Raw genomic sequence first — 13,235 nt, forward strand, 5'->3', positions numbered from 1 at the left:
ATAGATTTCAATTGATAATAGAACAGGACAGAGAATGATTTAAGGGAAAAAATAACTTTTTGATTTTAGCTTAGAAGAAGATATAAAAAAATATTCAAAATATAAGATATATTTTGTCGACTATATTAAATAAAAATTGTAGTAGCTAATAAATTATTATACCGTTTACCTTACTCAATCAAAAAGTGTTGATTACCTGTTGTTAACTTAAAGTGGTCACAGTGGACATATTATTAGTATATATTCTTAACAACAACAAAAGTTTGTCTGGTAAAGAAAGTCCTCCACATTTTTTTTTCTTACGGAGGGTGTTAACACCATATATTAAACCCTCCCCTTTCAAACGCCCCTGAATCAGATTTTTTAAAATTTAAATCTTTATTTGTCCTATTTTACTATCTTTTATTGATGAAAATTTCCTATAGAAGAAAGAATAAATATGAAATTTTAAAATCCTTTCTTAAATTTATGAAAAATAAAGTAGTAATGGAAAATTTTCAGAATAGAATTAAGATTTAAAACTTTAGAATTTTATAAGATATAAATCTTACTAAATCGTTGTCTTTTTATTATTATAATCTTTTAGTTTTAACAATTAATAAGTTTTTTTTCTGATTATGCTTTTTAAGTCTTTTATAACAAAAATATGTAATAACAAAAATCTCTAAAAGATATTTAAAATTTAATGTTAAATTTATATTTTTAGCACAAATGAGTAGCAAGAGAATTTAACTTTATTGCAATGTTTTTTTTACTAGATATGTAACCAATTTTATTTATAATAATTGGAATTAGATAAAATAAGGTATACCTATCTATTACAATAGGTTACCCCATATATTAAATAGGTGTACCTACATTTTTTTATGTAATTACAGTTACAAACATAAAAAGTTTTTTTTGTAAAAATTCAGGTAAACTTTTTTTGCAAACATCTTTTACATAAAAATTCACATAATTAAGATAATGACAGTCCAAGGAGCTTTTTCCTGGCCCGGCTTGTGTCACGGCGGCGGTCTGCCTTGCTGCTGCCGCCAACTCCGCCCGCCTCGACGTCTGGTTTGCGGGGGCGGAGGACAAAGTTTAGGTCGTGCGCCGTGTTGATGGCGTAGTACACGTTTGCGTTTGGCGGAATCACGAGTTCTGAAATAAGATAATTTTAGATATTTTCTCTACATTATTGTATTCAGGGACAAGGGACCAGGATTCTGACAAAATTTTACTTAACAAATTATTCAATTTTCGATTAGTTTTCTGAATCACAGCCCCTAATTGTAATTTATCTGAGCTGTAACCAACAACTGAATTTGCTTGTTGGCTATTTCTTAGCCCTGAATTGATCTGTGTATTGGAAGTCTTTGTGTCCAGTAGGATATCGAAAACTTCTATGATTTTAGATTTTAGCCTCTTCCACATATAAGCAAAAGATTTCTTTTTCAATTGTGGCCCTATCTGAAGCTTTGTTATAAAAACAAGAATAACAACAATCCATAAGTAGTGCAAAAAAATCAAGGATAACCAACCAGACAAAGTAAGTTATAGATCAAATGTTCAGTTGCATAAAGGGAAAGACAAAGAGAATAGGCGATAATAAGTCACGGACAGACTGACAGACATAACGTGAATATCGAGAATCTTCGCTGTTAAAAAGAAAATTATGTAAAATGTAAGTCAATAAATTTCAAATTTACTACCATATTTCCATAAAATCGGATATTAACAAAAAAAATAATAAATTTCAATAAAATTACATATCTAAATTTATACTCAAAAGGTGTGCAGAATATGAGTGTTAAATCTGATATGAGATAGTAATACAAATTAGGATTTTGAAAATCGGACCAAAATCACTAAAGTTATGGACATTTGGGATTATAGAGTAGCTTCGCTAAGAAAAAACGCACTAACTTATCTCTTTAATTACACAAACTAATGTCTTCTAGACCTTTAATTGACCATACCTTTATCCGGAAGCAGTTGAGAGAGGCTATATTCCTCTGGGCAACCTTCCAGGCCGTGTTTGAGCATGGCAGAACAGATAACCTCGCTGGTGTGCTCACGGTTACTCAACATTATACTTTTATACATTATCACACCTACAAATAAAAAAAGATTTTTGTATATTTGGATTTTTTTTGCATAAAACCTTTTAATTAATTTAATTTTTCCGTCTATTGCTTTGTCTTTCAATAAAGCCATTGGAGAAATAGGACTTTTACTGTTCAGCACAGACAAACTACTTTTTTTACTTGTGAGTGAAACACATTTTCTTGAAAGTTATGCCTAACTTTCAAATATGATCTCAAATAACCATAATAACTAAATGAGTTTGAAATGATTGGACTCATTCAAATATAAAAAATTCCAACCAAATCCATGAAAACTGAAAGTATGTATTTTTTGGGAGGGGGTAAGTTAATAATTTCTTTTTTGCATAAAATATTTGTTTACCTTCAGTGGCTTCAGTAGAGGTCTCTAGGGACACCCTGATAATATAGAACTCTGGCGTCCTGTAGGGATCCTGTGGGGGAGAGGCACTTGGATTATCACTGACTGTACTGGTCCTGTCCGGCCTACTTGGCGTGCTGCTGGATATACTTGTGTCCAACGACGGCGTAGAGCAGTTGGAGCTCGCCGAGGACACGCGTGACCGGAGGCTGTCATTCAGGCTAGTTGCACCGCCGCCGACGCTCAAAACAGCGTCGTCTTCCTCGCGCAGCGAGCCGTCTGTCTCACACAGCATCGGCGTGCTTGAATTCGAGCTTCCCGACACTGTACTCGCAATGGAATCATTCTTCCGATGATTGGACAACGGTGTAATCCGCCGTTTAAATCGCGTCTCCTTTGCGCTACCGCTTGTGCTACCGCTGCCGCCGCCGGTTGAGCTGTTGTTGGCCGCCGACTGTAGCGGCTCAATCTGGCAGGAGAGTTCGAATGCCTCAAGTTCGTCCATGATGAGCACGGAGTCGAACCATTTGGTAAACCTGGGGTCCCGGTCAATGGAGTACGCGTTGGCAGCTCCTTGCAACAGCTTGATCTAGAATATGAAACATTTTAGTAAAATGAAACCCGTTTTATTTAAGAATCAATATAGAAATTAATCCTTTTCAATGACTTTTTTTGCTATATTTCTAACTAGTTAGTTTGCACCTAGCCTCTCGGTCAGAAAAATAGTAATAATAGTCCTAACTAGAAAAATTAATCAAAAATTTTCTTACAGGATGTTAATTTCTTTTTAATCTATTTATTACAAAGTTAAACTATAGTTAGACAAAATAAATTTCATATTTCAATTGTTAAAAATACGTATACAATCTGTACGTTTAATCTTAAAGAAGTTGGCTACTCTTTAACTTTGTTTGTCAGTACCTCCAACTACAATCTTAATATTTAACAAGGATGACAACATCCATAAAAGCGAAGCACTGAAACGGTAGGACAAACGGACATTAACACTTATATATTGTCAGAACTAAATAATCAGAATATAAATATATAAGAGTCGAAGCAAAATTATAAGTTAATTTGTTAAAAAAAATGCTTTATACAGGAAAATGTTTATGGACATACCTACATTTTAAGGACATGATTATAGAGTTGCTTCGCTTGTTCTCCCAGGAAGCAATATACCAAAAATCAGATCAATCAAGTTGTTAAAAAAGTAAAAAAATCAACATGTTTAAAACGGACGTACGGACATTTTGGTAATGATTATAGTGTTGCTACGCTTTCTAAATCGTACCTAACTATTAAAGGAATCACCATGCAAAATTTGAAATCGATAGGACAATCCTAACATGCCTAAATTAACGAAAAAAGCTATCCGTTACGGACGTACGGACGGACCGACCCTAATTATAGAAAAGCTTCGCTTTTAAAAACAGATAGGTATGTCTACAACACTGAACTATCTTTCCAGTATGGCTTCGAAACCGCTGGATTAGAACCGGTTCTTAGCCAGATTTTAAAAATCAGGTACAGCATCGTATTACAAACATTTTGTACGAAAAAACTAACAAAACTGGTTGTAATCTTTTATTTTTAACATCCGCGGAAAGTTGTCAATAATACAATGCGAAAAATAACTTTTATGAAGCTTATTCAAAATTTTCAAGAGAATTTGCTGAGACAAAAAATATCATTTTGTGTTTTATTTCAATATTTTACAAAATTCACAATTCTGAAAAAAGTATAAACAGTTTATATAAATGGATTTATTATTACTTGGATGTTACACCTCCTTTACCTTATCCCCTCACCTCCTACTGGATGAATGAACTGACCAATAAATGCGTTCATGCTAGCTACCCAAATTGACGACAATTTTTCCCCTGTCTTAATATCCAAGTTATTTTATATCTTATATCTTGTTAAATAAGTTTATAAGGAGATAAATAAGAATATAAGTATATTTTTAAGAAGATAAATAGCGAGAGAATATTTCTCAAGTGTCTTATCATACTATATAATAGTAAATACTTATAAGCAGAGATAATCTATAATTCTTACTTTCAGTTGGTTTTGACATATTCAGTCGGTTAGTCTGTCAGGTCTGTAGTATTTATGGTCAACATCCATATTTTCAGTGAATGGCTGAGAGCTTTCCTTTTACTGGCCAAAACAAATAAAGTTATGCCAAGGTAGGTTTAATGTCTTTAGTATGAATCAACTAGACATTATAATCGATATCATGACTACTTTACATATACTTTAAATATTGAAGACAAACTACCAACAAATATTAAACAGAAAGAAACCCTTCGATTGCTAAAAAGAAGAAAAATAATCTACCTTTCAATTATGACAGAAATCGTGTTGATTATTTTCATTGGTTCAAGGACAAACGCAGGTGTCCCAAACGAAGGAGTGGAGAAACGCGGGAGTGTTAAAATATTAATTTTATTAAGTATTTCTATGCAAATTAGGTTAGGTTAAGATATGAATGAACAAATAAGCCCTCCGCAGGGGTTAGGCATTTAAAAACCTATAAGATGGTCTAAAATAGGTTAGGTTAAGTGTCCACTCCGACGTTTGGGACTCCTGCCTTTGTCGTAGGACCTTTTCATTGAGTTTGGTCTACTACAACCGTAACAAATTCAGCGGCATTATGTGCGCTAGTCCCCAAAGTCTTTAGAATTAGCCGAACTAAGAAAAGTTGCATTAGTTCCAGTACCAAATGGCCAAATCAGCCAAGAAAATTAATTTTAGATCTTTATATCCCTGATTTTGAATAGGTTTGTATTATATACTAATTTAACTTGCATTGCCCTATCCAGGTATCCAAGAAAAAAAGCTGCTAAAAACAAGGCACAAACTTTTCAGCTTAAAAGTTTTCTGAACAAGTTTTGTTCACTATTAATATATGTATTTCTATCACATGATATTGTAGACAGTTTGTCAGTGAAGCTAGTAAAAGTGGCTGACTCAGATTATGACATCAAAAAAATTAACCAATGAGAGGCCAGTATACACTGCAATTGACCAATATGGTAAAATTTATAGATAGTAGTGGATTGAATGAGAACAAAAAAATATATCATAAAACTTTTTAAAATTACTCTTACTTAATCTACTCCCTTTTTCTATGAGAGGGTATTTTTCAAAGGGGCGGTTTATCTTAGAGGGTTAAGATACCCTCCCTCAAAATAGTTATAAACCTTCCCTGGAGCTAAAGTAGAGAAGATCCATATCGGTTCAATTCAGTGAGATTCTTAGTAACAGATAGACACACACACAGAAATCAGTTACTTTTACATAAGGATGATTTTTAGCCAATATTTTCAAGGACACAAAGGAGAACAAATTTAAGAAATAAACAAACCTGAGCTAAGACCTCAAACTCCTTGCGGCGCTTGTCAAAGTTGATGAGGCCCTCGGAGACAATATCCGGCACAGCGGTGTCGATCATGGTCAGGTCCGTGAGGAATGTGCCCAGGTACGGAATAGTGCCGTAGCTGATGCCTCGAGAGTTCTCCTGGTGCTTCTGTAGCACCTTCTGAAGGTGGTGGTCGTTCTCGCCGGCCGTATCAGCGAACCTCGCCGTACCCTCGCGCACCAACAACTCGCGTTGCGCCACTGCGTTGTTTTCCTCAGAGAAAATGCGCGCAAGTTCCTCAAATATTTCTAACTTATCCTTAGCTATGGTGGCCCAGGCTTTCTTCAGCCGGTAAACAGGATTTGACTGCAGGCCCGACACGATGGCCTTTAGGGATGAAAAGTTTTTAAGAACGCGCAACTCCTGCGCAATATCTATCCACGCGGTGATCACGCGGCCGCGCGTTGAGTTCTTGGCCTCGGAGTCGACAAGAACCGTTGAAATGACTCTATAACTAACTGCATTGAACTGTTCGATGGTGGCGAGGACGGTGGCTGCGTCCCTGTCCCTGTTCTTGTCCCGGCGGGACCACACAGACCCCAGGCACTGGTGGGGGATCACGTGCTTGAACAACTCCTGAAAAATATAAAAATTTTAACTTTTAATATCAATTATTTTATGCAAGACCCACGGCCACCGGAAAAATGACAGCAATAAAGTTTTACATGATATATTAATTCTAGTAGTGTAGCTACTCTAAAATTAGGTTATTTTCGTACATTCGTCAGTCCAGATATCTGTATGTCTGCATATCACAACTTTTTCTTTCTTCGTTTTTGAATAACAGTTTACTAATCTTTTTAACCCAGGCTATTGTTAACTTTCAATGCTGCGCTACATATTAATAATTATGAACATAAATGTCCTTGGTTTTACATGAAATAGAGATTTGTTTTGAAAGGCTACACTGATACATTTTGAATGTGCACGTTTGTAATAATTTACACAAAATATTAAGAAATATTAACATGACGTTTGTGGGATTTCTTACATTCTTTCATTGGAGCGAAGTTGCTCTACAATTAGGGCCTGTACGTCTGCACGCTTAGCCTATAATTATGGTATCAGTGCGATTTTAATGAAAAATAGATGAAGAAAATAATCAACAATCTAAAAAAAAAATTATTATTGGTCGAATGGTATTGAAGTATTTCTTTAAAGGTCTTTTTAGAGTCTTTATGAGAATCTTATACATATTTTGATCCTTGCTTTTTTCTACATTTTATGTCTTTGACCATACAATGAATTTTATTATAAAGAAGGAATTTAAAATATGAATGTTTTCAATTTGTTGTAAAAAAATACAAAAAAATCACGAAACCTTTTACCTAAGTTTACCAATCTTTCTTGAATCGTTTTATTAAAAATATATGTAAAACACATTTTAAAAAGTTTATGTCAATATATGATCATCGACAGTAATGTTATTTTATGTGGAAATACTTCCAGAGATCTAAAGAGACGGATTAAGATTAAATTGTATTTATACCAATTTTTATAAACAAAATTACCCCCATATAAGATTTTAAATTATTAGCTGACGGACAAGATTCGACAGCTTGTCATTTTGTACAGTCCAATCAAGATTCAATATCAGGTTTTTTTACCAACGAAGGGCAGAAAAGTTTTTAAAGTTTGAAGGGAGGGGGGGGGGGGGAGTTGTTCTTTCTCATTTTAAAGTAGGTATGCTCCAACAATGGATATAGAATATGAGTGGATATTATGACAGGGGAAAAATTGACGTCAATTTAGGATGCTAACAAGGACATTATTTATTGGTCAGTTCATCCATCAGAGGGGATGGGGTAAAGGGTGTGGATGGGGAGTATCGTTATTTTAGCCCCTGCGAGTTTCACATCATTTAAGAACATGATAATCTGGTGTAAAAGATACAAGTAACGCAAATCCATTGCTCCAACCTGTTGCTAGTAAATATTGAAATAAAATCATTGAATTGACAAAATTTAGTTTGATCAGCAGAGAGGGGGAGGAGTATTATAATTGTCATCTAAATCGCATCGTATTATAGACAGCTTTTCGCAGATATCAAAATGCAAAATTATTACAACCAGTTATGTTAGGCCCGAGGGGCCAAAGGCCAAGTCTAACAAAACTGTTATTAATTTTATGATTTTCATTTTAATAATATGTATTATTAGAACATCAATGTATATTAGAAAAAGGCTCATTTTGTCAGTAAAGTTGTAGTCATATTATGTCAGCAAGTCCATTTGTCGGCTGCGATTTGAGTTGTCAAATTAGACAGCTTTGTTTGAATTTACGAATTTTCAATCAGCAGTTTGTTTTTAGCAGTTGTAAATTCAGCTTGATAAAAGATAATACTGCGCCATGGTAGCGGATTGATGACTTACTAAGGCTGCTACTGCGACGGCAGCTGCAACTACAGAGCCATTACTTAAATCCTACTAACATATGAAATATACATCTATTTTGTTAAACTTTTTATTTTCAGAATAACTGTCCCTATAAAATATCGAAAAGAAACATTCGTCCGTGAAGTATTTAACAATTTAGAGGTGGTTCATAAATTATTACAAATATTTCTTATTCAATATTTTTAAAAAACTGTAACATGATAAAAGCATCTTGGATATACTTTTGCTTGCAACTTTTTGGTTGGTCAAAAATGATTATTAATTTGAGAAAACATATTGTTTCATTCATCATATTGTCATTCTTATTCTTATTTAAGACAAAATAATCTTATTTCCCTCCAAAAAATGTCACAATATTAAAATTGTGCAAATCTAAAAAAATTTGGTTTTTTTATATTAACACCAAAATTACCAATTTCTAAATTTCATTCAAATATTTGATTATATGTATGTTATATTGAAATCAATAGGACAAATCATTCACTTATTAAATACAGTTACAATGTCTTTTTTGTTCAATTTTAGAGCTATTTGGTAGATTTTTGCTGTTTTAAATACATTTATTTATCTTAAACTATACTGTAAGTAAATGGAATCTCTCAGAAGGATGTAAAAATGTTCGCCTTGGTAGATTACAGCTATTAGGGAAAATTAACTTAATTTATGCTCCATGGCCATTTCACTACCTCCCAAATAAAAAATTAATTTGAAATTTTTTTCAATGATCTTAAATTAATGTTTATAAAGATTACCAAAACCTTGAAAAATATGCAAAGAATGTTTTTAACCAGGGAGGGATAAGTTAATAGTAAAAAAAAGTTTACTTTATTAATCTAACAAAGAAAAAGTCAAAATAACGGTAACACGATAAAATCACTCAAAATTAAAGTTTTAGAATTAAATTTTAGTATTACCGGGATTTTTGCTGCTATTGAGCTGTCCCGGAAAATGAAGTAGTAGTTATTTATCGCATCGTATTATAAACAGCTTTCCACGGATATTAATGAAAAAATTACAAGATTTATGCCAAAGGCCCGAGCTAACAAAACTTGTATTAATGATATTATTTTTATTTAATAATTGTGGAATATTGTCTGTAATACGATGCTGTACAAGATGACTTTGACTGAGAACCGGTTCTAATCCAGCGGATATCAATCGGTTTCGAAACCATGCTAGAAAGTGTTTTACTGATTATACTTTCATGTCCGTGTAGATAAACATCAAGGTTTTAATAAGTGTTTCATTAATAAAGCAACGTGTAAAATAAACCTTAACAATTTATGAAAGTCTCAAGACCAATTAAACACTAGCAATATGTAAATTACTTAAAATGGGAAGTTAAAATATAATAATTGGTTAATTTGTTGCTCTGCCAACAACTTTGGTTGTTTTCAATAACTTTTTTATTATAAGAAGAAATAAATCTTCATTATTATAAAGGGGAGATGTGGACATATCTTAGCAAAATAAGTTTACTTTCAATAAATCTTCTGAACATCACATTTTAATAAACAGAGTTGAATTCCTCGATTCATTAGGTCTAAACTCTAAAATAAAACTCTGTTTTTTTTATCTGGCAAATCTTTAAAATTTACTTTAGTTTAAAATATTGGCCGGATTCGAACCCATCACCCAAAGATGTAAAATTAAACAAAAATATTTATATTTTGCCAACAGAATATTCGTTATTTGAAACCCACACCCTGGCTCAGAAAACTTGTTGTTTAATTCTCACAACAACAAAAGAAAATCATATTTAGAAAGCTGACAAAGGGGAAACAAGTAAAATATCCATGTTCTTGAATTCTTTCAAAATAACTAAAATAAGAAAATGACCTATGTCTCATTTATTATAACGAACAATATTAGCTACCTAGTTTGTAACGTTTTCTCCCCCTTAAAAGTTTGAGCTGGGTAAAGGTCTATTTTAGACCAGGTTCTCTGCCATCTATAGATCTCTCTTGTTCTCACGTTTGTAAATGTAAACCACAAAAAAATGTTAACAAACATCTCTACCTTCTCTCTTGTAATAACAATGTAAAAAGGAGTTTTTTTTCTAAGCAAAGCAACTCTACAACTTTTTCTAGTGGTCTGTAAGTATGTTGGTCATTAAGGTTAAGAACTTTGGACTGAGTATGTATATGATACATATATATTGATTTACTTTTAATTGTAATTCATTTTCATTTTATTAAGATTGTATTTAAAATTATTTTTTTCATTGTGTTTCTTTATCCTTTTTTTTGTGTGTACAAACCAGGACTTTAGGGATAGAACACTTTTAGATAAATCACATGTGCATTACGTATTTGATTAATATATGTAAGAGGGGGGGGGGGGAATATACATGATTTATATATGTTTCAACTTTTTATATTTTTCATTGTTCTACTTCATTTAAGGGATAAAGTTATGAAAAAAGTCTTGGTTTAACCAGACAGGAATTATATATTTCTAAAATTAATTTTTTTTCCCCAATTACCTATCTCTAGATGAAAGGGTAATATTAGCCATTAACCTTTAGAAAATAACTCTTCCATGCAAAAAAAAAATTCTTTTTAGAAAAATTTGAATAAAATTTCATCTTTTTGCAAAATTTGATAATATCTTTATTCTTTTTATGAAAATTTAAATATTCTTTTACTATAGTTTTCTTTTATACTTATAATCAAAAAATCATAATTAAAACATTTATAAAACCTGGATGACCTTTGGAGGACGAGTAAAGATCCTACTATAAACAAGTAAGGCGCCTGTCATATCAACCAAAAATAGTTTAGGTAAAGTGTTTCATTGTCGAGTAGCTTTTCAAAAAAATAAAAAACACTTACATTATCCATAGCCGTGATTTGTTGAGCAAAATGGCGGGTAGGTATCTCCAGAATATCCAGGTAGGGCGGCCCCATATCTCCCCGTCCTCCCCCACCCCCCAGACCATGCAGCCCATACAGCTGGTGGTGGTGCGGTGACAAATGATGACCGGGACGGTACCGCGCGCTCACGGGAAACGATCCGCTCCCGCCGCCGCCGCCAGACGGCCCGTTATTTGAATACCTAGACGGGGAGTGGGCGCGGGACGGTAGAGGGTAACGAGAGGATGGTGACTGGCTGCCCAAAAGGTGCTGGATTAACGGGGTGTCCGTTACTATCTCGCCTTTCCGAAACTGTCGCCCTTTTCTCTGTATCTGAAAAAAAGTACGTTTAATTATTTCCAAGAGAAAAAATGATGATATTTTATCTATATTATAACTAATTGAGAGAGTGGGGGATGCATAGTGCTATAGAATACACAACAGAAAACAAAAAAATATACAAAGCAAAAGTTACCAGGAAGTTTGAAAGTTTTAAACAATTAGAAATTCAAATTGAAAACTTATTGCTTTAATGAATTTTTCAGGAAATTCTTTGAATGGCAAGAACAAGTTAATGTAATGGATGTGGAAGAATAGTTAGAACGATTTGGAAAGCATAGCAACTATATAATCGTTAACAGAAAGTCCGTATGTTCATTCGAAACATGCTTATTTTTAACTTTTTTGCAACATCTTTTTGTACGGTATAATTTTCCTATCCATCTGATTTTTGGAATAAAGATTCTTAGGACAACAATGTACAATATTAACTTATTAAGCATCTCTATAATCAAACCACAATGAATGTGAAGTATGTCCTTTTACAGTATCCTGTATTTATGCAATTTTGCAACAAATTTATGTACAAATATATATTTGTTCTGCTTATTAAGTTCTTACACTCTACATGAGTTATTGTTCATTGTCATCCTTGTTTTTAAGTTCATTACCTTACTATCCAACTCTGAGCCAGGCAACACGCGGCGACAAAAATTTTCTAGATGAGTTAGGCATGGAAAATTCGGGGGCTCTATGAAGTCCTCTGGGAACTGATCCAGCCAGACGTGCAGAGCCTGGCGCAGGGTCCGCCGGTGCTGCTCTGCGCGCTCCTTCGTCGTCAGTTGGCCAAGTTGTTCATACCTGAAAATAAATATTCATAATCTCATTTCTATTTCAATTTATATTAGGCTCCTCCGCAGGGGCAAGGCAAATACTTTCTCCCCTCCCCCCCCCTTTTTTTTTAAATTTATTTAAAGATTAAAGTCTAAGGAGAGTAGATCTTCTGTGCACTGTAAAGAGAAGACACCACAATCCTATTTTAAGTAATAGCATAAAATTAATAGAATAAAATTTAAAATATTAAAACATATATGTAATGGATATTATATGTCATCTTTTAGAATTATTTAAATTTTAAATAAGCGTACTTGATTTAGTAATGTCAAATTTTGCCAATATTTTATAACATACAATTTTTATTTAACGAGGATGACAACATCATCCATAAAAGCAAAGCTCTGAAATGGTATGACAGACAAACATTAAACCTTGTAGAGTGTCAGAACTGAATAAACAAAATAAGAATATATAAGTTTTATTATATGTAAATTTGTTGCAAAATTTCTTAAATACAGAATTCTGTTTAAGGACATACTGTCATTTCTAGGACTTGATTATAAAGATGCTTCGCTCATAATTTGTACCTTATTGTAATTGGAATCAGTAATTCAAAAATAAGATCAATCGGATGATTTTATCACATAAAAAATTGTTGTTAAAAAGTTAAAAAAAAAACATGTTTAAAATGGACATACGGACATTCTGGTAACGATTATAGAGTAGCTACGCTTTCTAAATTGTTGTTACACACTGTTGAATCTGTGTGTGTGTGTGTAAAATAAGATAATAAGAAAACAGTTATTAAGCATAATCCTATTACATATAAAAATTGTATATAATACTTCCCTCCCTTTGTATAATTTCTTTTCTATCTCTAATCCTTTCTAAATAGCAGCAGGATGTTTATTTGTTTGTCTAATCAAGTATATTCTTTAAATCCCTTCTTCAACAGCGAAACAAAACAAAGTCTTTTAAAGGCTTCATTATAGT

The 13,235-nt window shown here is 32.9% G+C and overlaps 1 protein-coding gene across 2 annotated transcripts in view; it reads right to left on the reverse strand.

Annotated features, from left to right (window-relative positions):
- Positions 1-368: 368 nt before the first annotated feature.
- Positions 369-13,235, reverse strand: part of Rgl (Ral guanine nucleotide dissociation stimulator-like) — a 102,160-nt gene continuing 89,293 nt past the window's right edge. For both annotated transcript variants that reach the window (XM_080157795.1, XM_080157794.1), the window contains 6 exons: positions 12,077-12,266; positions 11,106-11,459; positions 5,822-6,451; positions 2,452-3,037; positions 1,962-2,096; positions 369-1,143 (listed from right to left, as the gene is read on the reverse strand). In XM_080157795.1, coding sequence (XP_080013921.1) covers positions 959-1,143; positions 1,962-2,096; positions 2,452-3,037; positions 5,822-6,451; positions 11,106-11,459; positions 12,077-12,266 — 2,080 coding nt within the window. In that variant the 3' untranslated portion in view covers positions 369-958. The remainder of the gene's footprint in view (positions 1,144-1,961; positions 2,097-2,451; positions 3,038-5,821; positions 6,452-11,105; positions 11,460-12,076; positions 12,267-13,235) is intronic.

The sequence above is a fragment of the Acartia tonsa genome, chromosome 4 (assembly GCF_053477335.1).
Source record: "Acartia tonsa isolate MP-2025a chromosome 4, ASM5347733v1, whole genome shotgun sequence".
Lineage (NCBI taxonomy): Eukaryota > Metazoa > Arthropoda > Copepoda > Calanoida > Acartiidae > Acartia > Acartia tonsa.